Source organism: Carya illinoinensis, chromosome 2 (genome assembly GCF_018687715.1).
Source record: "Carya illinoinensis cultivar Pawnee chromosome 2, C.illinoinensisPawnee_v1, whole genome shotgun sequence".
Classification (NCBI taxonomy): domain Eukaryota; kingdom Viridiplantae; phylum Streptophyta; class Magnoliopsida; order Fagales; family Juglandaceae; genus Carya; species Carya illinoinensis.
Window position 1 is genome coordinate 4,111,798 of NC_056753.1, and position 27,016 is coordinate 4,138,813.

The 27,016-nt window shown below is 35.5% G+C and overlaps 2 protein-coding genes across 4 annotated transcripts; both read right to left on the bottom strand.

The window, feature by feature from the left end:
- Positions 1 to 584: 584 nt before the first annotated feature.
- LOC122297720 lies at positions 585 to 3,066 on the bottom strand. The gene is made up of 4 exons (XM_043107870.1): positions 2,632 to 3,066; positions 2,308 to 2,421; positions 1,733 to 1,837; positions 585 to 1,111 (listed from the first exon to the last, which is right to left on the bottom strand). Exons 1-4 carry the CDS (start codon positions 2,744 to 2,746, stop codon positions 837 to 839), a joined length of 609 nt encoding a protein of 202 aa, XP_042963804.1. The 5' UTR covers positions 2,747 to 3,066; the 3' UTR covers positions 585 to 836.
- Positions 3,067 to 4,406: 1,340 nt separating this feature from the next.
- LOC122297732 (ethylene-responsive transcription factor-like protein At4g13040) lies at positions 4,407 to 21,423 on the bottom strand. 3 transcript variants are annotated; one of them, XM_043107876.1, is made up of 8 exons: positions 21,134 to 21,423; positions 19,218 to 19,349; positions 18,861 to 18,988; positions 11,607 to 11,682; positions 9,412 to 9,592; positions 6,356 to 6,492; positions 4,822 to 4,943; positions 4,407 to 4,738 (listed from the first exon to the last, which is right to left on the bottom strand). In XM_043107876.1, the coding sequence occupies exons 2-8, from the start codon at positions 19,258 to 19,260 to the stop codon at positions 4,577 to 4,579; spliced, it is 849 nt and encodes a 282-aa protein (XP_042963810.1). In that variant the 5' UTR covers positions 19,261 to 19,349; positions 21,134 to 21,423; the 3' UTR covers positions 4,407 to 4,576. The 3 variants fall into 3 exon arrangements, with proteins under 3 accessions (XP_042963810.1, XP_042963819.1, XP_042963826.1); XM_043107885.1 differs by lacking the exon at positions 21,134 to 21,423 and adding an exon at positions 20,730 to 20,926; XM_043107892.1 differs by lacking the exon at positions 6,356 to 6,492 and having other exon boundaries at positions 21,134 to 21,417.
- Between the last annotated feature and the right edge of the window lie 5,593 nt (positions 21,424 to 27,016).

The following is a 27,016-nucleotide window of genomic DNA, read 5'->3' on the forward strand; positions in this document are numbered from 1 at the left end:
CACTCCATGAAAAAAGCTTCATGCATTTATCCTCTTCTTTCAACCAAAGGCCCTAGATTTTTGCCGTCAAAAAATCTCCTCCATCAACAACACCCTCTCAAGTTCAGGTACCAATGAACATTTCCTCAACAAAGCCTTCTCATATAGAACTCCATTCACCTCTCTCCCCTCCAAGTCCTGTAGCTCCTCTACAAGGGAATTCTTCAAACTCTCAACATTCCCAAAGACTTTCACATTCCAATACTTCTTTAAAACATAGTTCAAGGCCTTGAGCTTACAAGCAAGAATGAAGTTAGGAGTGCCCATGAATTGATAAGAAGACACCAAAGTCTAACCATCATGCTTTCAATTTATACTGTTACACATAATTTAGATACCAATAAATTATAAACAATTAGAATGAATACAATATTTTATTGTAATTTAGATACCAATCAATTATAAACAATTAGAATGAATACAATATTTTATTGGGAGTAGATGATAGATTACATGATCATGCTTTCGTAATTCTTTTTAGCAGTTCTCTGCAAATCAAATTGCCAAACTAATGAATTACCTCATAGATTTGCATGAGAACTGGGTACGAATAGCTGCAAAAGCACAACTTCACCATCAGAAATAATTGCCAGGAAGTTTTATGAATTATACATCTGATAAGTTCTCCCATTCCAAGAAGATTACTGGTAATCTTGTAGGACAAGCAGCAAATTCATCAATTGAAAGCAGAAACTTCTAAGACAAACAACTCAATATTGTCAAACTTGTTTATTGAATCCCTTTCATCAGCTGGACAATGAATAACAAACATAGGAACTCGACGACAAAAGATGTTCTCAAGATTTCTCGTTGCTTAGTTTGCCAAGTACCCTTTGTGCATACAGCTCCTGTTCCCGGGCTTGTTTTGCAGCAATAGCTTCCTCGTCAAGCACTTGTATGGGAGACCACTCCGGCCATTTCAACCATCCATCCTTCTGTGAATTCTCGTTATTCCCAAATAAAGATTCAGTGTAACTCCTCAGGTGAGGCTTTACTCTGTATGCTGCAAAATCCGCTGTTGTCCCCACAATAGCAAAGATGATTGAGTAACGGACAGCACCAAGTTGACCTCCTAACATGCCAAAGAAGAAACCAAATTAATTATGAGTTGGAAGTGGAAGATCAATGCAAAATTGGGTGTAAAGGGTAAGAGGCTAAAATTAAAAGCATCTTATTTCTTGAGTACACCAAGTTCAATGGACCTGCACAGAGCTGTTCTCTATTGTGTTGTCCATCATTCCCCTCTGCCCCCACCCTCTCCAAGAACACGAGTAATTAGACAAATGTACGCCATTGAGCAATGTTTTATACGACAAGCAACTGCTGAACTCCTCAATAAAATTGATGATGGGTGTTCTGGCTCAGTTCTAAGATTTTCAGAATTAGGGGATTTTCCGGTTCCATCTACACAACTACTTAAACTTCATCATCAGGTTCAGCTATCTTGACCACTTTCAGATTACAGAGAATACAATTAGAAATTTTGATATTGGAAAGCAAATTAATTATGTAATGCACATTATACAGTGCAGTTATGTAAGAGTAGATGCCTAAGCAACCTGAATTGTTGCAGATTATTGTTCCCAAAGTAGTTTTGACAAAGAACATTCTGTGCACACACACTCAAGAGTACATGCAAGCATTATTTTTCTTTTTGGGGTGGGGGAGAGGGAAGAAATTTGTGAAATTCAACCTTGAAGACGCCCTAGCAGAGCACCAGTGCCGAAGCCGGCAATTGCAGAGTTCAGTAGATCATCAAGTCCTGTTTTACGGGTTGATCTCACAAATTCACGAGCTCCTGTCAAATCAGTAAGCGAATGAATTCAAAACAATACCGAAATCCTTCAATCAATTTCTATTGTCATCAAACAGAAAACCCTTTTTGGCAGCCAAAGCATGTCGCTAGTCGCCTTGCATTTTCTTGAGATTTTTTTTTTTATACACATAATTCAGGGAAACTCGATGATTACTGGGATAAATGCATGAATCCAAGGAACCACCAAAGATTCCTTAAGATGCAGCTCTCAGCATGGAAAAAAAAAAATGCTTCGATTTTCATTGAAGCAAAGGAAAATAAAGAAAAACCTGTTCTTTGGGATTTTTTTTTCCTTGCAGTAGTTACATTCAATATGTCTATATCAAAATAAAGGCATCCTAGCATGAATAAATAAAAACTAAGTAATCAAAACAACAAGCCAACATAATCACATCATTGAAAGTTCTATATATCGGAGACTGAATATAAATATAAAACTGAAAATAAATTACCGCAATAGCAACCGGTGACAATGGCGAGATTGGTAGCATAAGTAGAAGAAATTTTTGCGAGACCGTGAACTTTCCTATGTCTCGACATCAACCCAGCTCCTCCACCAAGAATCCCTGCCCAAAACCCCAAAGAAAATCTTTTAAATTCAGAACTATATAAATCCCCATCACTGAGCCTATTACCTATAACTAATTGCACCCAATACAATAAATTCGTTTAGACATAAGGGGTTCCTCTAATTTTGAACGAAAAGACAGCATAATGGGTTTCCTATGTTATCCTCTGATTTATTGGCAATCAAACTGAACGACACAAAATAAGACCTGCTACGAGAGTAGGGATGAAGATGCGCTCCTTCCAGCTATCAGAGAACGAAGACGAAGATGATAACAATGATGGAGCCTCTCCTTCCTGGGGTTTTGACTCCCCTGTAGTCATTTTTTCTGTCTCTACACTTCTTTTCTTTTCCTTTTGAACGAAAAACAAAACTAAAATACTGATTTGTTCACTGATTGATATACTTGAGGAAGACGAAAGTGTGCAATGATTTCGTCAATGGAAGCAGTCGACATAGCGGCGCTGCAACTCATCCAAACGCATAGTCGTACTGATTTACAGAGAGACTATTCGCTCTAACGAACCAGCGTTGTCTTTTTTTTTTTTTTTAAATACATTTGAAGAGGTTTCGAACTCCGGACTCATGTCAGGCCACAGGCCTTTGGCAATTGGCACCGGATCAGCGATGTTGGTTACTGGTGATGGGTGTAAGTTTGGGGGTATAAGTTTAGGGCTGATTTTGTTGGTATTATTTTATTATTTTATTATTTTGCATTATTATTTATAATTATTCAATAATTTTTAACTACTATGAATAGGGTATCTAAAATTAATTTACTATCCAAATACAACCTTAATTTAATGCCATAGATAAACAAGTTCTGACCTTTTTTCAAATATGAATTTTGTCTCAATTTATTTATTTTACTACTTCTCCATTCATTAAACTATTCATTTTTTAATGCATAATTATGATATATTATTATATAACTTGTATAAAACTATAAGATCCTGTTTGGATAGTGAAAATATTTTATCTTATCTCATCTCATCTCATTATTATATTTTTTTTTATATTTTTACATAAAATATAATAAACAATTCAACTTTTTCAAATTTTAAAACAATAATAATATTAAAAAAATAATATTTTATTCAACTTTTATCTTAACTAATCTTATATCAATTAACTATCTAAACCGTACCTTAAACTTATAAGTAAGTGTAAATGAAAAACTAGACTTAATTCTACATCTATATTTTAGTTCTTCAAGATTGGTTTAGTACTTTCAAGGACAAAAAATATAATGTACTTTCACGCAATCACTTGACAACAAAAACTACTTACCCAAAAATTTTGGGTAGATTAGTAAAACGAGAATTAGAATTATATAATTTTCATGCTATGAAAAAAATGCCTTCATTTTCTAACATGAGAATAGAGAAAATCATTCTATTGAATTAAATAAATAAAAAAAACGAAGTTATACATACATTTTTAAGTATTTCTGTATTTGAACAATCCAATTTCATCAATGTATACAAAAATGTTGATATGTTATCTTTAATAAATTTTATAATCATGAGTATATAAGCACAAAAACCTCAAAAATACAACCCAAACCAAAAAAAAAAGTTGATATTAAAGATCAATGAAAGCTAATTAAATAATAAAAAATAATACTTAGCTTAAATCGTTTGTAAAACTTTTTTAATTTGAGCTTCAAGTTCTGCATTACCATCATAATTGTAAAAGAGTTGTACATGTATCAATTCCCAATACATCACATTATGAAATTTCAAGGTGTTTCCTCTGCATTTCTATGCATGAGTCAAATGGAACATTCACCTCAGCCCACTTCGATCTACCAATAGTAAATTGGTAATAGTTAATAATCAGCAAACTGGAAAACTCAAAGCTCAAACTATTTACAATCAAAGATTTCAGCACATGAGCTTGGACGTGGTTTAAGCTTCAGCTGTGGGAGGGAAAAAGAAAGAATAATAGCTGTGATCGAGTTCAGTGGATCAAAGACGATGGTGATAAATAACTACTCCACATCCAGTATTGAACTAATATTTATTGTGTAGAAGTCACAAGGATTTTCTTAAGAGGAGACAATGAAATATACCATTATTACCCTATACGAGGGCTTCACACACCAAAAATGGAGCCCTATCAACTACAACTTCACTGTTAGAACCAGAATATCAGCCTAGTCTCTTTTCATAGTTTTCAAGAGGCAGATATGTCAGGCTCCACATCTTCTGAAGCTGAAAGGCTATTGACTTCTTGCTTGGCATCCCATTCACTGTTCTCCATTGGGGACTCGGATCTCCTCTGAGACCCTGTTCCAAGCCTTCTTTTATGTTCTGAATTATTTGAAAGAAAGCAATTAAAGATAAGGAACATGAACCTGAACATAATTATTACAAAGTCTAGCCAGAAAGATTACTTTTACTAGTAATTGCATGACGGGTAATGGCCAAGAACTCTTCCCACTCGAATTTCCTAAGTTCTTTCTTCTCCTCCTCAGAAAGCTCAAAGTTGGGTTCCCTCCCACACATGAAAGCAGCCCTGGAAATAAACAAAGGGATTATTTAGTTTAAACATACTTGGGCTAAGTTTGGAACATAATGCCCAGAAACCATCAGTAACTAAATAGGTTTCCTTTATTCCTCTTCGGCCTAATGATTTCCTTCTCCAATTTGGCATACAAGAATATATTATACAATAAATGGCCAACCATGAGAAAGCCCAGAAAGTCTAAAAGAATAGCACTACCACGATAAATAAACAATTAACACTTCATAATTTTTTTTTTATACCTACAATTAACACCTCATAATTGAGATAGTATTCTTTTTTTTTTTTTAATATCCGTGGGTGTCCGGGCCAACTTGTGCGCACCTCGACAAATCCCACGGGGCCCTGAAGTAAACAGTCAGGTAAAAGAATAATTGAGATATTATTCTCATTGGTGCCTACCACCCAACCCAAATCTTCTCATACCAGTACATCTTTGTATTACACCCATCCTTATGAACATCACCTGTTCTAGATCTCCAAACATTTTAGCAGCAATCTTGCTGGATCAATTCTCTCTGATCCACTCAATTGTTGGTACTCAACATCTTGTCTTCAAATGTTGCAAATAAAACAATTTCAGCCCTGCAGTCTTATGGCTGATAAAGCATTTATCAGAAACAATAGGAAACCTAGGTGATAATCTATTTAACAATTAAACCTTCCACAAGTAATGTCTCCAGATCTGTTGCCCCATTAAGGTAAGAAACTCAATGATTTCTCCAGCAACTTGACTTCAAAACCATCCAGAAAATATGAAGCCATTCTTCAAATTCTGTCAGGATTCAAAAACATCATGCAAGCTCTAGTTTGTAATTCCTATCTTCCCTCACTGCTGCCTTGCCTATGTAAAGAGAAAGGGTATTTCATCAATTTTTACTTAAAACAGCCTGCAGTGTACCTGTCAGCAATAACTCAATGTGGTCCTTAAATTTCTCCTTGCATTTGACAGTCCAACAGCCCCTTACCGAGCCTCAAAAGAATACCCAGAGGCTGCAAATCATTATGCAATCTCTAAACCAAAGTTAAGGTAATTTTGATCTTTTTCTTCTTCTAGTTAGTGGGGTATTTCCTTTTTGTACACTTTCTGTGTACTTGGGTTGCGCCATTTTGTGCTTTTTAATAAGATTTTGCTAATTATTTAAAAAGAATTCAAAATCCCTTCCTACTAGTTATCTTATCGGTCATTAACCAACCTATGTGATGGAAAATTAAATAATAAGGCCAGCAAGTAGAAGAATTTGGTTCCCGTACAAGAAATTTAAGTGGACAGATCCTGCCACACAATTTCATCCCTCATACACAGCAACATTTTACTAGGTTAGCCTCTCTTAAGTTTCGAAGTGTTATGTAGTGTTATATCTATGAGCAAATGAATGAAACATGATCAGTAGGCCTGCTACCTGCTGGTGGATGGCAGCCCTCTCCGCCCCCCGGCCCTGCTTGGACTGGGTCGCGTAATGCCATCCCTCCCCCCATGCCCGCCTTACAGAAAAGCCATCCATCCCCATCAGACAGGTGGAAGGATGGAGGGCAGGAACTGGCCACTCCTCCGTTCCCAAACAACCAACCAAAATTGAAACAAAAACAAATCCAAACATAAACAGAAATCCAAACAACCAACCAAAATCAAACAAAAAATGGAACAAAAATGATTCAAGCCAGAAAGCGACAACTGCATTGGTCTCTGGTTCGTGACTAGAGAACAACGGCGTTCTCTATTCCGCAACTAGAGAGATCCACAGCGTTGTTCTCTGGTTCCCGACCAGAGAATGGCGATGCAACCAGAGACCCCACAGCACTGTGGATCTCATGTTCATGACTAGAGATCCACAGCATCGCTCTCTGGTTCAAGACCTGAGAACGACGCTGTGCGTCTACGGTTCGTGACCAGAGAACGATGGTGTCACGACCAAGAGAAAGATTTGTTTTACATCCCCAGACCCAAGACTGGGCGGGCCCCCATTGCCCAGTCCTAATGATCATATTACAAGTGAAGTTGAATTTCCATGTGTTATGAAATCATATTACAAGTGAAGTTGAATTTCCATGTGTTATGAAATCATATTACAAGTGAAGTTGAATTTCCATGTGTTTGATATTCATTAAATGTTATCCAAATCGACAAAACAGGTTCCTTGCAAATTTTGATTTAAAAATCTGTTTAAAAGAATGATCACATCTTACACACATAGTTGATTGTGAGTTTGAGCATAACTTGTGAAAGGAAGTTCAAATGTGCATGTTAGAGTTCAATAAAGGTGTCTTGACCACTGCATTATTCTACAGGATGGCCCCCTTAAAGGCTGCTGTTAGGCCTTCCAAGGGAACTTCACTAGGCCTATAAGGCCATGTCAGAAGCACCCTCTCCCCCCCAACCCACAAAAAAATAAATAAATAAATAAAAATTAACAACTATGGGGCCCTAAAGCTCACTTTTAAAGCCAAAAACCAGATTTTATCATGAGGCCTTAGAATGCCCACAAAGCCCGGCATCGTTGCATTATAGAACCCTAAGACCAACCCCCCCCCCCCCCCCCCCCCCCCTCCCTCTTTTTTTCTCCCTCCCTCCCTTAAATGTGCATATGCTTGAATTGAAGGGAAGAATGCAGCAAAATTTTAGGCTTAATAACATAAACTTGAAAGGCCTATTTGAGGACTTAATAACCATAGGAAGAAATTGAGTAAGGTTAGTGTTGGGACGCTTAATGGCATAAGAAAAAGTCATCTATTACATGTTAAGCAAGTCAATCATATCAGAGGTTATGTGATAATTCATGAAAAGAAATTCTCTTTCCAAAGAAAACACAAGTATTAAGCAAGGATGCAGATCTGTATAAAGGCATGTGTACAGAGGTTCAAACATTGGAAAAGTGTATGCAATAAATAATATAAACAGGTATATTTCCTTAGGTTGCTAGCAAAGTGTTGAATTTCAAGACTATCAAAACAAAGTAAGTACTAAGTAGTATGATCAATCCCTTAATATTCTAGTTCAAATGTAACATTTTTCTTCAAATTAGGCTCCGTTTGAATGCTAAGGGCTGGCTTGGGGAGTGAGATGAGATGAGAATTTTGTGAATAGTAGTAAGATAGTTTGTGAATAGTAGTGAGATATTTTGAGTTGAGTATTTTTTGAGTTTTAGGAAAGGAGAGAAAAAAGTTGAATAAAAAATATTATAAAGTTAAAATATTGTAAGAATACAGTTTTATAATTTTTTTTTTTTTGTTTGGGGATTTGAAAAGGTTGGAATTGTTTTATTTTTTATTTAGAAGTTTAAAAAAGTTGTAATGATTAGTTTGAAAATTTTATATTTGAATTATGTTTGGGAATAAGATGAGATGGGATAAAATGAGATTAGACAAGAATTTTGTGTCTCATCCCATGCCCATCTGCCCTAAGAGTATCTCAACTGATCTATGAATAGTAGTGAGAACAATAGTGAACAGTTTGTAAATAGTAGTGAAGTAGTCTGAGAATATCTGAGAACAGTTGTATTCCCAAACAGAAAATTTTCAAGTAATATATTATACAGATCTTTCGTGGGAGCCCTTTTTATGCAACTTCTATGATATGTTGTAAAGTCAAGTTTGCAGGTGCTTTAATGTGATGCTTGTGCTATATAATATCTAATGAATACGTTCATGTTATGAAAGTTGTGAGAAATGAAAAAATGAAAATAAAGTAAAATAAAGAATGAAAGGATTCCGAAGGATTTCATTTTGGTTGTATGATGATGATGCGACAACCCCACAGAAAATTGATGGATGTGAGAGCTACACTAAAAAAATTGAGTAAGTGTGGTCCACTGGGATGTTTTCATCCCACAAGTGGCTCCCCTTGTGGCTACAAGCAGTGGGGCTGATGCACAACCTAGGTACACAAGGGTTAATGTTTGTGGGGCATTAAGATTTTAAAGACAAAGGTTTGACGTTGTGCTTGGAATGTGAAAAGCGTATTACAGATGATTTTAAATAAAACCTAATTGACCACATTTTACATTAAGGCGTGCTACATACTAAGTATTGACTTATTTTTGTTTTTATCTCTTAAAATTATCAGGGCAAAGATTAAAACGAACCTGCGGGCCAGAGTCAGTCAAGGAAACATTGACCTAGTGACGATTGAGTGTTTATCACATGGACTACCAGCATTTTGTTTAAGATTACTGTATGAGATTATGTTTCTTCTTAATTTTGATATATCCAAATTATTACATTTGACATCTCAAGGTCCAATAAATAATTTCGTCTTGTTTAAAAATATCTAAAGTTTAAGAAACTCTTGTTACCTGCTGCTGTGGAAAGTAACAAAGTACCGTTACTAATTTTATCAGCAAGGGGTGTTACAGGGAGTTGGTTCCAAAAATCTTGTTTTGCATAATCATTACTTCTAACACTAAAAATTTTTGTAAATAACAATTGTTCATATAAATGAAGGTGAAGTTCAAAGTACTACCTATCATACAAACGAGCAGCCTCTTCTTGTGAACCAACAGTTCCGAGGTGAATTTGTTTCTTATCTACTTTTATTGCTGCCTGCCATTTCAGATTTTTGAAATAGACGCCTCTCATTGGACATGGTTCTTGGTTTTGAAAATTCTTTCTCCTGTGTCGCTTTCTGCGTTTTATTGGTGGCCCTAAGAATAGGAAAACAGGCAAGAACACAAGTCAAATTTCCATGCTGCCAAAATCTACCAATATTTTTCACTCAAAAGATCAAATAAGAAACAAATAAACTCATATCTTTATCATTTACACCTTAAAAGAAAATTATAAGCATTCTTCATGAGAGTCGTAGCATGTATTCCATTCTAAAAAATACAAGTTTTTTTTTATGACAGAGACTAAAATACAATTAAAAGTATAAAACAGAAGGATGAAAGACACATACATCCGAAGTATACAAAGTAGGATATCAAGGGAACCAATTAAAACAGGCAAATCTCCCATAGATCAAGAATATGGAGCCACTAAAACACTCTTCCATACCAAAAACCTAGATACAAAAATTTCAAAATGATGCCTGCTGTCTTTTAAGCCATTAATGACCAAACTATATAATTGGACATTGACTTCTCTGCCTTGAAATTCTCACTTTGCACTCAAGTTATATGGAGTACATGATAAAATTGGGTCCTCAACATAGTGTTGTCTTCCACTCAAAACAGAGGATATCATTTAAAGGAAATAAAAACTATTGAAGCAGCTCCCATGAGACCATAGAGAGAAACAAACAGATCAGATCTCATAAGACACTATGACGCACAAGGTGAATGAAAAACTCGGTCACACACATGCGCCATGTACAAAATTGGATCTTTCAGTGCATGACTTCTCAATGTTAGCTCTTCAAATTAAACAGTTTTTCATCCCTCCAAGTAGTAGAATCTCCAGAACTACGACACATCATTATGAAGTAGTTTCGGAGAAACAGAAAAATTAGTTCACTGCAAGTTTAATTAAGAGGAATCAGTTCAGGAAAAACACTTCAGCATGTTCCGGAGAATTGATATGGAGAGAACAAACAGATTCCAGCTGGGATGATTTCATGACCAACTAATCTAATGGAACTGACTACGTTTATAAGGGATATCTGTTAAAACTACAGATAACTACATAAAATAACGTCAATTTACAGTAAGACCAGTAGAAGATTAAAATTATGACTTGAGAGGAAAGGACTAGTTTCGGAGAGTTTTTTAAATTTGTTAACATTTATGATATTTTATATGTAGAAGACTCTTTTTTTGATTGGTAAATAAGATTTTATTGATCATAAGGATAGGCAAAAGCCCAAGCCCAAGTAGAAGACTCTAACTTACATGTACTGCAAATTAACTTTATAACATGAAAGTACAGGTATTCTCATTCTTGAGGTCATGTCCCCCAAATCGGGTTGTTGAGTTGGTTTTACATGATCTTTAACAATAGCGCAAGACATGGGAGTTCAATCTTGAAGCATATATAGAGGACATGGGTGCCTAACACAGCAAGAGCGAGTGAGCAAAAGTCAAAAGAGGTTTACAGATGATACCCAGTTTGCTCACAAGGATATACTATCCAGGATTTACTGAGGGGAAACTTGAACAAGAACACATGACTCAGGAAAGATTGATAGAATAGTTTGTACTCAGGATGAGCTGTATGTACTGATGCCCAGAACAAAAAAAATATGGGGGTTTCGATCTTTTTTAAATTTCTGATAGAAGCATTGTTCAAACACCAAAATCACCAAATATGATATAAGATGGTATATAACTGTCTTTAATAGACCAAGGGTATTTGAAGACTTGAAGGGGAGGAGGTTTCACATAAAGGCACTCAAACCGTAGTGCCAATTTCGTCATCTTCTTCTATGAGAACTCTCACGTTCCTTGTTCCTTAATTCTATTATTTTTGTCTCGGGCCTTCTAGTAAATATTCCCCAGCATACAAGAGGCAAGTTATTTTAAAATTAGGAAAAGAACATGTTTTGTGCGTCTCTGTAAGGTATACAACAATTATGAGTCTATGGCCATCTACTAAATTATCAAACAGAAACTGACAAAAAACACACAAAATATATCCAATCTTTAAAGCGATGGATGAACAAATTTAAGTCCACTCTGACTTCAAGCATATTTAGGGCAGATAAGCGTTAAAACAACAAACCTGCTTCTGGTTGAATGGGTTGCTCTTTTGATGAGCTTGAACCAGATTCATTTGATGATTTAGGCCCTAATTTATTCTGGGAAACATTGAACAGCTCAAAAGGTAAGTTTAAAGCATATAATAGTATAATATATCATGCAAACAGCTGACTAGTTAGGGGCTACGCCTATCTTCACATCAATAGAATATCTTATTACTTATCAAAAAAAACAAAAAAACAAAACAGCTGACTAGTTAGCCATTGTATCTATAAAGCATAGAATCTAATGCCCTGAGTTCTGCAAGGCATTGACCAAGAATGATATATGTTGGGATATATACCTATTGTATGTCAAATAAACGTACCACAGAAAACATGGAATGACTGATTAGGATACACATTTTGTAATTCCCTTTCCCTATACAAAAAGAGTTGTGCACTACTACGACCGCTTATCATGAATTGCCTCCATGGGATAGGAGAGTAGTGGAGATTATGGAGGAATGTATAGGGGATTTTTCAGAGGTCTGTCATTTTAGAAATGTAGATGACAGTTTTGAATGGGCTTTTGCTGGTATTTACATTTTATGGCCCTAATGTGGACAGCAGTAGAAGATTGTTGTGAAATGAGCTTGCCGGTTTAATTAGTTGGTGGGATGCGCCTTGGCGTGTTGGAGGGGATTTCAACGTCACTCGTTTTCCGAGTGAGAAATCGTCGGATTCTAGTTTTACCTTGGCAATGAGGGAGCTCTCTGAATTCATTTTCGAGGCGGATTTTTGTTGACTTACCTCTTGTGGGGGGTGCCTTTATTTGGTCCAATAATAGGACTTGGTCTCGTTTGGACCAGTTTTTGGTATCTCCTTCGTGGGAATCTCACTTCCCTGAGGTGTACCAGAAGCGTTTGTCTAGAATCTGTTCGGACCATTTCCCTATTCTCTTGGATTGTGGTGGTATTCACGGAAGTCGTAGATATTTTAAGTTTGAGAATATGTGGTTGTTGGCTGATGGTTTCAAATATGGTGTGAAAACAACAGTGGACTTCCTACCAATTGTGTGGTACCCCTAGTTTCATATTGGCTAGTAAGTTAAAGGCTTTGAAGAAGGATTTGAAGGAATGGAATAAGCAAGTCTTTGTGAATGTGGATAGACAAAAGGAGTCTCTCATTGAGGAATTGCAGGGATTGGAGAGTCGGGCTGAGGGTCATATTCTTTCGGAGGATGAGACTTTGAGGAAAAGGTCTATTGGGTCTGAACTAGAGAAAGTGATTCTGACGGAGGAGATATCATGGAGGCAGAAATCAAAGGCCCTATGGTTAAAACAAGGGGAAAAATGTACAAAGTTTTTTCACAGGGTGGTAAACTCTCGTCAGATAAACAATGCTATCGAATTGATTGAGGTTGATGGTGCTGCTTTTTCTGATCAGATTGAAATTAAGGAGCATATTTGCCTTTTCTATGAGAATCTCCTTACGGAGCAGCACGATTGGCGGCCAAAACTGGATGGTTTAGAGTTTGATAGTATTGATCCTTTGAGTGCTCAATGACTTGAGTGACCTTTCGATGAGAACGAAGTTCTTACTGTGGTAAGAGGGATGGTCAAAGATAAGGCTCCTAGTCCGGATGGTTTTACCATGGCTTTCTTTCAAAATTGTTGGGACATTATGAGGGAGGATGTCATTAAGGTGTTTCAGGAATTATTCTCTTTTGGTAAATTTGAAAGAGTCTAAATGCAACTTTTATTGCACTTATTCCAAAAAGGGCAGGAGCTTTTTTTGTGAAGAATTTTCATCCCATTAGTCTAGTTAATGGGGGCTATAAAATTATTTCTAAAGTTTTGGTCAGTCGATTGGGTAATGTCATGGAGATGATTGTTTCAAAATCCCAGAATGCGTTTGTTAGAGGGAAGCAAATTTTGGATTCCATTTTAATTGCAAATGAATGTCTGGATAGTAAAATTAAATCATGTAAGCAGGGTATTTTATGTATGTTTGATATGGAGAAGGCTTATGATCATGTCAATTGGAATTTTTTGTTTTCTCTTCTAGGGAAATGTCGTTTTGGGGGGAGGTGGTGTGGTTGGATCAAACATTGTGTTTCGAATACTCGTTCTCAATTTTAGTGCATGGCTCTCCTGAGGGGTTTTTTAATAGTTCCTGTGGTTTGAGACAAGGGGACCCGTTGTCTTCCTTTCTTTTTGTCTTCGTGATGGATGCTCTTAGTCCTATGTTGGGGGCTACAGTTGGTGGTGGTTTGTTGTCAGGTTTCAAGGTGGGAGGGCCTCAAGACAGCTTGGTTACAATTTCTCATCTTTTGTTTGCAGATGATACTCTGTTGTTTTGTGATATGAATTCAGGTCATGTGCAAACTCTACGAGCGCTTATGCTTTGTTTTGAGGCTCTGTCGGGCCTTAAAGTAAATCGAGGAAAGTTAGAGATGGTACCAGTGGGCCAAGTGAGAAATATGAGTAGGTTGGCAAGTATTCTGAATTGTCAGGTTTCCTCTTTGCCGATTAGATACCTTGGGCTTCCTTTGGGGGCTATGTTCAAGGCACGTACAATTTGGTATGGGGTGTTGGAGAAGGTAGAGAGAAGGTAGGCAGGATGGAAGAGGTTGTATTTATCAAATGGGGGGAAAATCACTCTTATCAAAAGTACTTTGTCTAACCTTCCTACATATTTTCTGTCTTTATTTCTCATTCCAATTGGTGTGGCAAATCAGTTGGAGAAGTTATTTCGAGTCTTTTTGTGGGGAGGAAGCTAAGTTTTATTTGGTTAGTTGGGATATGATTTGTACTCCTTTGTCGTGTAGTGGGTTGGGGTTTCAGAAGTTGAGTTTCTTTAATAAAACACTACTTGGGAAGTGGTTGTGGAGGTATAATCAGGATTGAAATTCATTGAGGAGATCTATGATTAATTCTAAATATGGGAGTGTCTTTTGTTATTGGGGGGGAGGGGGGATTTTTTTTTTGGGGGGGGGGGGGGGGGGGGGAGAAGTTCTAATGAGTTAAGAGGTCCTTATGGTGTGGGTGTGTGGAAAAATATTAGGAGTGGTTGGGATGATTTTGTAAAACATGTCATCGTCGTGGTTGAGGATGGCTCCAGAATTCTTTTTTGGCATGATTCTTGGTGTGGTGGTAGGGCTCTTTGTGCTGTATTTCCAGATCTCTTTCATTTTTCTCAAAATCCAATGCTTCTGTGGCTGAGATTTTGGATTGTTCTAGTGGCTCATGCCATTGGAATGTTCTGTTTTCTAGAGTTGTAAATGATTGGGAAATGGGGGCAGTTTCTGAATTGTTTAGTTTATTGTATGCTACCCAGCTTGGACGGGATGTGAGGGATAAGATGGTCTGGATGCACACTGGTAACAAGAAGTTTTCAGTTCGTTCTTGGTATAAGAAGTTGTCTATGCAGAATGGGGTTCACTCATTTCCTTGGAAGAGAAAGATGTCTTCAAAAGGTTGTGTTCTTTGGCTGGTCTGCTTCTTTAGGGAGGATTTTGACGTTGGATCATCTCAGGAAAACGTGGATTAATTGTTTTGGATTGATGTTTCTCATGCAAGAAATCTGGTGAATTGGTGGGTCATTTATTATTACATTGTGAAGTGACTAGGTTGTTATGGTATGAAGTGTTCAATAGGAGTGGAATGGCTTGGGTGATGCCTAGGAGGGTAGTGGATCTGTTTGCTTGCTAGGGAGGTTTAAGGGGTAATGTGCAAATTGCTGTTGTTTGAAATATGATCCCTTTATGCCTTGTGTGGCGTATTTGGGTTGAGAGGAATAATCGATGCTTTGAAGATAAGGAACACTTGGTGGATGAACTTAAGTATTTTTCCTTTAGTACCTTTTTTTTTTTTTTTTTTTTTTTTTTGATAGGTAAAAGTAAATTTTATTAATGAAAAAGGCATAGCCTGAGTACACTAGAGGTATACAAAGATAATGCTAGGTTACAACTAAGAACTAGTGAGAGTTACAAGCAAAGTATGGAGATCATCTGTATTACAAATAATGGCCGAAGCCTAGGAAAGCAGGGTACAGTAGAAAAAACGTTTCAGTTCAACCATAGAGTGCTCCATATCTTCAAAGCACCTCTTATTCCTCTCCATCCACACACACCACATAATGCAGTGAGGTATCATTTTCCACACAGCAGCGATTTGAACATTTCCCCGGATACCTTTCCAACAGCACATAAGATCCCGGACACTTCTAGGCATGACCCATGCCACCCCTACCCTACTAAAAACTTCATCCCATAGGCATTGGGCCACTTTACAGTGTGATAGGAGATGATCAACTGATTCCCCATCACACTTACACATGAAACACCAATCTGAAATATAGAACCCACGTTTTCTCAAATTATCCGAGGTAAGAATCCGCCCAATAGATGCTGTCCAGACAAAGAAAGCAGTTTTGGAAGGTACCTTGCACTTCCAAATAGCTTTTCAATGATAGCTATGACCATGGTGTAGGCCCACAAGAGCCGAATAGAAGGACCGCACCGAGAATTTTTTATTTCCACTTGGATTCCACAACATCCTGTCCCTCACCTCATTTCCAAGAGATATAGCATATAGAGAGTCAAAAAAACCAGACAGCATGTCCAGCTCCCAATCTTGAGCCACTCTTGAAAAACTCACATTTCAATTAACAGCACCATAACAGCACCATTAGATTGTATCAATAAATCAACCACAACAACCTCTTTATCACATGCGATTTGGTAAAGCATAGGAAAAGCCTGCTTAAGAGCCATGTCCCCACACCAAACATCATGCCAAAATAAAATATTGTTGCCGCTGCCAATTGTAACTCTGAAAAAATGAGAAAATCTGTCCCAACCAGCTCTTATGTTTTTCCACAATCCCACTCCATGTGCACTCCTGACTTTGTTAGAACACCAACCCCCCCGAAGACTCCCATACTTAGACTCTATCACTTCTCTCCACAAGCCCTCTCCTTCACCATGATACCTCCACAACCATTTCCCCAATAATGCTTTGTTGAAGACCCTTACATTACGCACCCCCAAACCTCCCCATTGAATTGGAGAACAAACTTTATCCCAACCCACAAGATGGATTTTAGCTTCATCCCCCATTCCTCCCCAAAGAAAATTGCGAAAAGTTTTCTCGATGCGAGAAGCCACACTTGCGGATATCGGAAATAAGGAAAGAAAATACGTAGGGAGGTTAGATAGTGTACTCTTAATGAGAGTCCATTTACCACCCTTGGACAAATATAACCGTTTCCATCCAGCCAATCTTCTTTCAATTTTTTCTACCACTCAATCCCAAATAGATTTGGTCTTGAACACTGCCCCCAATGGAAGACCAAGATATTGCAAAGGCAATGAAGAAATCTGACAGCCCCAAATAGATGCCAAGCCTTGAATATTGTTCACACTACCCACAGGGACCATTTTAGACTTTGAAAGGTTTACCTTCAAACCTGAAACCGCTTCAAAACAAAGCAGAACAGCTCTCAAATACTGCATATGAACACTGTCCAGCTCACAAAACAGCAGTGTATCATCAGCAAATAAAAGATGAGATATAGTCATCCCTCCCACTGAGAAGCCAGCAATGAAACCTCTACTAACAACTGCACTCAACATGCGACTCAAGGCATCCATAACAAACACAAACAATAGAGGGGATAGGGGATCCCCTTGTCGTAATCCCCTAGAGCTGGTAAAGAAACCCTCCGGTGTTCCATTCACCAAAACCGAATATTCAGTGGACTTCAGCTATTGTGTTTAATGGAACTAGTGTCCATGATTTTCTTGTTTCTTTTTCTAGCTTCTGACTTGTAATAGGTTCAGTTTTTGTATACTTCCTGTGTGGCTTTGCTTTGTTACTTGTCTCTCTAAAATTTTCTTATTCATCAAAAAAGAAATGAATTGCCTCCATTGTCCTACAGTACTTGCTAAAAAAGAACATGAACATTCCAAATGTACTGTAAATAAAAAAACAAACATTCCAAATCTGCCATTGGTTCTTCCAAATCAGAATTATAGATTATCAAAAAAGCATACAGCTATTTACCTTCTAGGTCAAAAGACCTAGGAATCAAGGGCATCAATATCTGTAAGTCCAGCCTATCAAAACATGTAACCTAGAGTAACTTTTTCCCCTAAAAACAGAATGTCAGCCCCTCATAGACTTGCCAAGAGTCTGTGGTGGATTTATCATATCCTGAGTCTCGCTTTTCTTTCCAATTGAATTGGAAACATTTACTACCTTAACTCTGACTTGAAAGAGGAAGCCAGTTCATAGTATCATACACTTCATGAAAATACAGAAGAGTAAATATGAACAATACCATCGGAATCTTTCCAATCATGGTTCATGAAAAATAAATCCTCATGATAAAAAAGACCCTTTGTACTTGGGCCATTGCCATTAATTTTAATGGCAAAGATTTACATGATTTCCTTATTTCTAGTGCTCCTACGTAGCTAGGACATTCTTTGTACTGAACGTGGCTTTTGCCTATTCTTTTATTAATATACTTCTTACTTTTCTCAACAAAAAAATAATAATAAAGACCCTCATTTCCCATTCAGGTACAAATGTCATTGCCGGATAATTATGATAACTTGGCTACCACTTTAAGTTTGAGAATAATCACATGATTCTCATTATTTTTTTTCCTTTACTTCCATAGATTTTATGTAGGAGATTTCTTCCATATAAATCTCAGAGATTACTGCCATATAAGTTATGTATTTATTAGTGTACTACATGAATTGGCTGATGCAAATGGAGATATGTTAATTAGTTAATTCTTTTCTACATTATTTTGGCACATTGCCTAGTCAAAAAATATCTTTATGATAGAAATATAAATAAAGACAATCAACAATGAAGTTTGACCAACACAGTTGTCAAGTGGCAGAATGAAGTATTTTTAACTAAGTAAATGGGGTTGGAGATTGGAGGTTGGAATAACTTGCAGAACCCATAAATTTACTGAAACAAATCATTGAGCTTTATGATAACAAAGTAGTGGAATAAAATTACTTTTCAGTGTATAAAATTATTAGGGAGGTACCACAACTACCATTATGTTTGGACAGAATATGCTATGTACCAAGAATAGAAAGTTGAAACTAAAGGTTGATTCTAAGATATCTTATTAAGACAAACTTTTCAGAAAAAATGGCATGAGTTACAGAGCACAATATGAAGATAGGCACCTATAGGCAAAGCAACAACACCATCAATGCCATATCTGATGCTGATGGTTGAATAAGGAGTAATAATTCTTACCCCCAATAGCTGGTTTACATCAACTGAAGGCCCTGGATGCACTCTGACTGGATTGCTATTATGGGTGGGATTTGCAGCAGCGGTTCCATTAAAAGACCTAGGAAGTGGAGCGATGAAAGAACCTCTCCCTGCAGAAGCCCATTGATTTTGGTAATAAGAAAAGATTCTAGTTCAGCAGAATGTAAATTATCTAGAATCAGTAACATGAAGATAGAGCTGGAGCCTTCATGTTTAACTCATGATGGAAAATGGTGGTAACTACTAATAAAAAAACTGTGTTAATAATCTGAGTTCAATAAGGTCAGTTCAACAGAAGTACTTAATAATTTCTAAGTATCGATTTCAGAAATTAATTACCAGCGCATAGTGCCAGAAGCTTGCGTCTTCGTAAGCTCACCATGTTTTGACTCAAAATTTTCAATTAACGTACACCGCTTTACTTGGTCACTTCTCTCAAATATCACAGTTATCACCTAGCTCCTTGGATCACTAAAACAAGAGCACTTATAATGAAGGTACACATATAACAGAGAGTCAAAGTAAAAAATTACAACTATTAATAAAGACTTTTTTTTATAAGTACAACTATTAATAACCCATTATATACATAATTTGAAACTATTCCAAAAGAGATGATAACAACTTCTAAGCACTTGTAGATGGAAAGGATGAAAAATAAAAGAAACTAAATACAGAATGCTCAGACACAAATATAGAGAACAGCCTCATTTGAATACAACTGCTGTTGCTCATGGAGAACATTATGAAGTTTGCAACAAGTGGCATCTTTCTATCATTATGATGTGTATATAATTTTTTTTTTTAAAACAAAGAGCATCCGACTGAAGGATAACTTCCACTAGTCGACAACCTATGATTTCATTTATGTTTCGTATCTGACGGATAACTTCCATTAGCAGACAGCATATTATAAAACTTCATGATTACATTTATGTTTCATGTCTGATCATCGATAAAATGGAAACTCCACATCAGCACAAATTGCTATACCAGCAGTATCAGTTCATTGATGATTTGCCTACTTCCAAAGTTAAGCTCAATACCATCGACATAGCCTAAAGAAGAATCTAAATGAATCAAAACCGGAAGAAGTATTTCTTCTTTGACAAGTAAGATTATGGTTATGGGTTGGCACAGCCTACACCCACTAAGATTATGGTTATGGGTTGGCACAGCCTACACCCACTGCTTGCTATGGGCTTTTTCACATGCACGCAAATAAAAACTGGAAAAGGAAAAAAGAAAATTTTGTAAGGCAACGGTTACACATTTGATGGGTGTATCGTTATCCAAACTCTGAGAAATTATGAGTAAAGACTAAGGGAAATGTCTGAGAAACGAGTGTATATGATCAGGGGGTTAAAAGATCACCGCGTGGTCATATCATCTTTAAGTTAACCCAAATATCAACTACCACCACGCAAATACATCTTGACAGGCTACAAAGGACAGGCTGAAAATTAATATTTATGGCAGCTAGAAATTTCCAACACCCAGGATATATCTCATCAATCACACTAGAACAGGAACACATTGATAAAATAACAAACAAATTTCCTCTTGATATTTCACTAAGAGCCAAGCTTGACTTCGATTTATATGCATTTAAGGGGAAATAATGCGATTGATCCTGACTACGAATACAATCTATATGCAAATAGAATGAATTCAAACTAATGCGAACACCAAAAATCTACCATGGAAACGGGTCAATCTTCTTTTAAAGTTGTTGAAATTGGTATGTCAATCGCAAACTTGTAGAAGGGTGGCATAACATAAACCCCACAAATAATTTGTTTTTAAAAGGAAAAAAAACCACCGAGAAGTAATAGCTTGAAGTTTGCATACATTAATCGCAAAACAGCCGTCATGCTAAATAGGATTAGAGTCCAGAGAAACCAACGCAAACACCAAAAAGACTTCCTTAGTAGGATTTCCTATTCTCTGTCCTGGGAAGCAAAGTCAACACGACCAACCTACCACCTTTCTTGAAGGGGCTAATAGCGAAGACAAACCCAATTACCCACATACAAAACAAAGTCCAAAACGATGTTTGTACGAAACAAAACACAAAAATCAAGAAACCCAGAGAGCCGACACGAAATACAGAAAACTTGACTACCGTAAAGGACGTCAACGCAGAATGCGCTCATGACCAAAGACCAGCAGACAAGTCAAGCATGGACTACCTAAAAGTAAGAACAAGAACCAAAGCCAATAGGAAGAGAGGCAGCCGCAGGCATTGTTTGTACCTGAAGACGCAAAGAAGGCGGCGGTTGAGGGAGCCGGAGGAGAATCGAAGAGGTGGTTGGTGAGCAATCAGTGGCAAAGGGATTTAGGATTTAGGAAGGAAAGGTGGTGAGTGTGCAAGAGAGGGGAGGGAGAGAGAGAGAGATTATGTAACTGGGTTTGTGGCTCATGCATCTACCACCTTTTGTTTTTATGTCTCTCTTCTTCTCATTGTATGGAGAGGAGGGTGGTGGTGGGGGTGGTTTAATGGTGTGGAGAGAGGAACTTAATAGTTTTAGAGAGAGAGAGAAGATGAATGAGAGAGTAGGACAACGTATATTAAACGATGTTTGATATTTACCATAATGTACTTGTATTTTGGTTTGGTTTCCTTTGCTGCCCTTTCCAAGCTTCGGGGACTTCATCGTGAGAACATCGGCTTAGTTTAATTTCAGGGACAATTCCGAACTCTACTCCTAAAAAGTATCTAAGTTTCTAACAAAGCGACAGATTTTGGAGTATTTTTTAAAATTATACAGTAGATTTAGAATATATATATATTTATATCAATTTATAAGATCAATTTTTATAATTTTTTTTATTCATCTAGCATTTGAAGTATTTCATTTCATTTCATCTTATCATTGTAATTTTTTTAAATTTTCACATAAAATATAATAAATAATTCAAATTTTTTAAATTTTAAAATAATAATAATATTAAAAAATAGTATTCTAATAATATTTTATTCAACTTTCATCTCAATTCATTATTCAAACTGTATCTTAGGACCTGCTTAGTAAACCCATCTCATCTCAAAAATTCAAATAATTTTATTCTCAAACATCACTTAAATACAAACATTTTTTAATTTCAAGTTTTCAACATTTTCAACTAATCATTATAAATTTCCTAAACTTCTAAATAAAATACCAAAATTAATATAATCTTTTTAAATTTTGGAACAAAAATTATATTATGATAATATTTTAATTTTATAATAATTTTATTCGACTTTTTCTCTATTCTTTTTCAAAACTTAATAATACATCTTAACTCAAACTATTTTATTTTTATTTACAGGATTCTCATCTCATCTTATTTTCTAAATATCCACTTAAATTTGTTAAGATCTGACTTGCAAATATAATTTATTAGCTTAAAATATATATGGATAGAACTTCTACATAAAAGAGCCCTAATGACAACCTGTAATACAAAATTTCAAAGGGTAAACTCAAGTAGTCAGGGTCTCAGACTTGACATGGGAGGTTTAAATATTTAAATGTAGTGGTGGAGTAAGGAATTCATTTTTAGAAGTGCACGTAATCATTTAATTAAGGTGTGTACACTTATTCACCTCTATATATATATATAATGAAAAATTTTATACATCATTTTACTATTTTATTTTTATTTTTTTAAGTAAGATATGACATATTTATCAAAAATTTAATGACCTGATCACATGTGATCCAATTCTCTAAATGAAAAATTTATATTCGAAACTCTCCATTCCTTGTATAAAAAAAAAAAAGATATGACACATTTATCATTATATAATTATTTATTGTATGCTTCTTTATCATTTAATGATGATAAATATATTATATTTTATTTCGTATGATAAAAATAGAATGAAAGTGTAATATATAATATTACTCATATATTAATAGAGAAAATGATTTTTCTGCGTAAACTCTCATATATTTAGACTCCTATGAGACCTTGTTTTAAAATTGAAAAAATATAGTTACAAGTATAATTGCGCACTAATCTATGCACTAATTTGATGTGATTGGTCAAAAAGTAGATTTTATTAAAAATAATGTTAATTTAAATTTTAAGTATGAATGAATCAGTACTGATACATAGATTAGTACACAACTGTATTTATATATAGTAAAACTCTTTAAAATTTACGTGTCAACATGTACCCATAAAAATGACATAATTATCCGTGACACGAGTATTTTTCGTTTAAGAGCTTTTGCATCATTTTCATTAAAATGCATGTTTGGATTTGAGTTTGGAGGATTAAAAAGTGTATTTAATAGTCTAAAAGCTTTTAAAGAAAAAAACAATATATTTGATAGATTTATAAAAGTGCTTTTAAAGAGCTTAAGAAAACTGAAATTTCACTTTCTAAAAAATTACCAAATTGAAGTATTTGTTAAACAGTTCTACTGATAATGCTGCAGGCTAAACAAACCTTCATAACTAACTTTAAATGTGTTTTATATGCATGTTCAGCAGTGAAACAATAATTTTTTTAAGAGGCCAATTTTTCTACCGCGTGACATATTTATATAAAATAAAAAAAAATGAAAAATTATAAAAATATTATTATATATAAAATTAAATCTTGATAATTTACTACATATATTTGAAAATAAAATTTTAAAAACACAATTTAATATATATTTCATATTTTTTACGATAATATTTCATAAAATAATATTCATTCATTATTATTTCTATAATTTCATTTAGAATTTATTTTCTTTATTCATTCATCTTTCTTACTAATAAATAGAAACTGATCTGTGTATATATATCATTGGATTTTCATAAGAATTTAAACAACATATATAATAGTATGAACATGATCTCCTCTTACCTTTTTAATTTTTAAATACATTACATATTATCATTATAAAGTTAACAATAACAAGTACAAAGCTATTTTTGTTTATATAAATTTATACGAGTATGGTTCGAGTTTATATGAGTTATATCGTTTAATAATCGGTTATGGATTTATATATACAAAAAGCCTTATTTAATAGAAGAATAAGGTAGAATATGAGTTTGATCGTGCTACTCCTTTACTTGCCGAGTAATCTTATTTAATCATTTGCAAACTTATTAGCAAATATAACTAAATTCGATTACAAAGTTTGTGTTGGCTCGAAATAACAATAACAATAAGAGTAATAATAATAAAATGTTGTGGTTGGTATATAACTCTAACATGGTCCATTTACATAAAGAAAATGATATAGCCACTGAGAGTTCGATCCCGACATGGGTTTTGATATCTTTTTTTTATTTAATAATTAATGAAGTATTTTTTAATGATGTTATGATTTTTATTCTTTTTAAATATTTAAAATGATTAAAAAAATACATGAAAATAGAAGAAGAGGAATACGGATGGAACTCACCTACCATACTGTCCCTCATATGCAAGAAAGATCATGACCTAATAATGCCTAAGCAATATAAAGTTTTAAGCAAGACAAAAAACTACCTTAAATAAACAAACTCATCATTTGATAAATCTTTTGGTTTTAACTAGAAGCTATTTGAGGACAATATTGCCCTTTCACGAGCGCCACGAGACCTTCTGCAAATGTAATTATGTTTTGTTTGGAAAGGGTGAGGGACAGATTGGGAATTCCAGGAGTTGTGGAGGTTGAGACAAAAGGAGTGGATAAAATGACTTTCTAGTCATTAGTGTGAGTTGGTTGGTAGTAGCAAGCGATGGGGCACCGACGAAAGGGTGATTGGGTGGGGGGCGGCCTTTCATAATCCATATGGGCCAGCCCTAACCCTATTTAACACCCTTTCTCGGAAGGTATATTACATTCATAAATTTACCAATGAGTCCTATCTTCTTGACAAAATTAAAAGACTCTTGATCTTGTAATTTCACTCACTAAATTGATCGAAAGACATGACAAATGTCTAAGATATACTTTGAGTTTAACGTTTGATTTCAAATTTATCATAATAAAAATTGGTGTTTGGATTTTAAAATCACAATATATATACCTCTATTATAAAAGCGGTTATCCAACTATAAATAGTGATTTGTGTTTGATGACTACATTACATTTTTAACCTTGACCTTTATGATGGGTTAAGTTGTGCTTTGGGGGAAAGGTTGGTATCCCTATGATTCATGCATGTCTGCTTTGCTTTGCCTAATTATATCCTTGTCATTGACGCTGGTAGTAGACTTGAAATTGTGTGTTAGCCCTATCAGATGTGGAAAAACAAACTTGTGACTTTTGCTTAAAATATTCCTAGTTGTGCAATAGGATACGTGCCTTTGAGACCCTTTTTTTTTTAATTTTTTATCTTTTTGCTTATGTTGTGTTCAAGGACCTTAGTACCTTTACACTGTTTTTAACATTTTCTTCCAGATTCGTCTGTTCTACTATCCTCTTTCTAATGCTTCTCTTCTTCTTCTAATTTTTTTTTTCCATAAAATTCTCAAATCTCTCAACTATGAGATGCTTCATCTCTACAAGATCCCAAATTTTTCTTTGTGCTTGAAACACGAGCAAAGTCATTATCTACTTTTTCTCTTGTTTCTTTTTTCATTTTTTCACAAGTGTGAGTTTCTTGGTCCTCATGGACCGTGACAACACCACCTCTACAGCACAAAATACTACTAGCTCTAGCTACATCTCTTGCTTCTCAAACTTCAAAGATAGAGATAGTATTGGAAAAGCGACTTTGGCGATTAAAATGTTCTTAAAATCTCTATCATTAGGTTGTTGTAGTTTAGTCAATATGTGTGTTTAACAAGTGCTCACACTAGGGATACCACTGGCACTCTTCAAAGTGCTTGCCTTTGGGCATGCATTGTTGCTCTTCAAGGTGCTCACCTTGGTGAGCACTATTCTCTCGTTTGGTACAAGATGGTGTTGCTAACCCTAGGGCTAGCACTCTTTGCTCTTTAAAGTGCTTGCCTTTATGCTCATCTCAAAAGTGAGTTTCTTCTCTCCTGGGACAAGCACTCTCCCTTTCTACTTTGCTCTCCTAGGGGCGAGTTTCACACTCCTTTGGTGGTGCTCATTTTTGGGCAAGCATTGTTAATCTTCAAATTGCTCGCCCCAAGTTCTAAAGACTCTTCTCTTTCTTATTGCAAGATGATGTTGCTCACTTCGGGTATGAGTTATTCTCTCCATAGGCAAGCACTCCCTTTTTCCACTCTGCTTACACAGGGAGCAAGTTTCATACTCCTGCCATGCTCGCCTTTACATGAGCATTGTTGCTCTTCAGGGTGTTCATCCTAGTACAGAATGGTGTTGCTAGCCCTAGGGCAAGCATTATTTGCTTGATTCTAGTGCCAACACTTATATTCACTTAAGGTCAATCACTCTCCCTTTTTCACTCTGTCAGTCCAGGGGGTGAGGTTCACACTCCTCCGACAGTGCTCACCCCAGGTTGCAAGCACTCTTTGCTCGCCTGGTACCAACTATTGTTGCTCAACCTGAGGTGAGCACTCTTTGCTCATTTTGGGTGCCAATATTTATGCTAGCCTCAAGCAAGATATTTTTCTCTCTCATGAGTGAGCACTTTCTCTTTACTATTTGTTCGCCCATTAGGCAAGCTTCACACTTCTCTTGTAGTGCTCACCCTAGATTGAGCACACTTTGCTTGTAGAGGCGCGAGATGTTGTTGCTAGCCTCAATGCGAGCACCCTATGCACAATAATTCTTTAAAATACTTTTATATTTCTTTTTAGATTTTAGAATATTATGATTATTCCTATGTAATAATATATTGAAGAAAAATAGTAATCATATTCATCTTGTTTTGTGCAATAGTTTGTAAAAATAAGTAACAGTCGTTGGATTAATATCATTTCACAAAATGAAGTTCTTATTTTTAGGTTCAAATTTATGCGTTAATTCATTAATTGGTCTTTAAGTTATCATATCCACTATTTTATTTCTCGTGATAATGCATTTCAGATTGATCTATTTATGATGCATTTATTTTAATTTTTCATCTATAAGAAAATTATTATTATTATTTTGTACATGTCTAACAGGTCTTATAACAAGTGGAGCAATGCATGTTATATTATGATTTCAATATAATGAGTTATAAACATTTAATTTGTTATGCATTCCATAATTTTATATTTTTGTTTCTTTCATCCTGAT

Coding starts and splice junctions, on each gene's coding strand:
- LOC122297732 (XM_043107876.1), bottom strand. CDS start 19,260: ATGGTGAGCTTACGAAGACGCAAGCTTCTGGCACTATGCGCTG. Junction 18,989..19,217: donor GCTTCTGGCACTATGCGCTG/GTAATTAATTTC, acceptor GGGCTTCTGCAG/GGAGAGGTTCTTTCATCGCT. Junction 6,493..9,411: donor GCTGCTCGTTTGTATGATAG/GTAGTACTTTGA, acceptor AGGAGTGGCCAG/TTCCTGCCCTCCATCCTTCC.
- LOC122297720 (XM_043107870.1), bottom strand. CDS start 2,746: ATGACTACAGGGGAGTCAAAACCCCAGGAAGGAGAGGCTCCATCATTG. Junction 2,422..2,631: donor CATCCCTACTCTCGTAGCAG/GTCTTATTTTGT, acceptor GGTTTTGGGCAG/GGATTCTTGGTGGAGGAGCT. Junction 1,838..2,307: donor TGTCACCGGTTGCTATTGCG/GTAATTTATTTT, acceptor CTGATTTGACAG/GAGCTCGTGAATTTGTGAGA.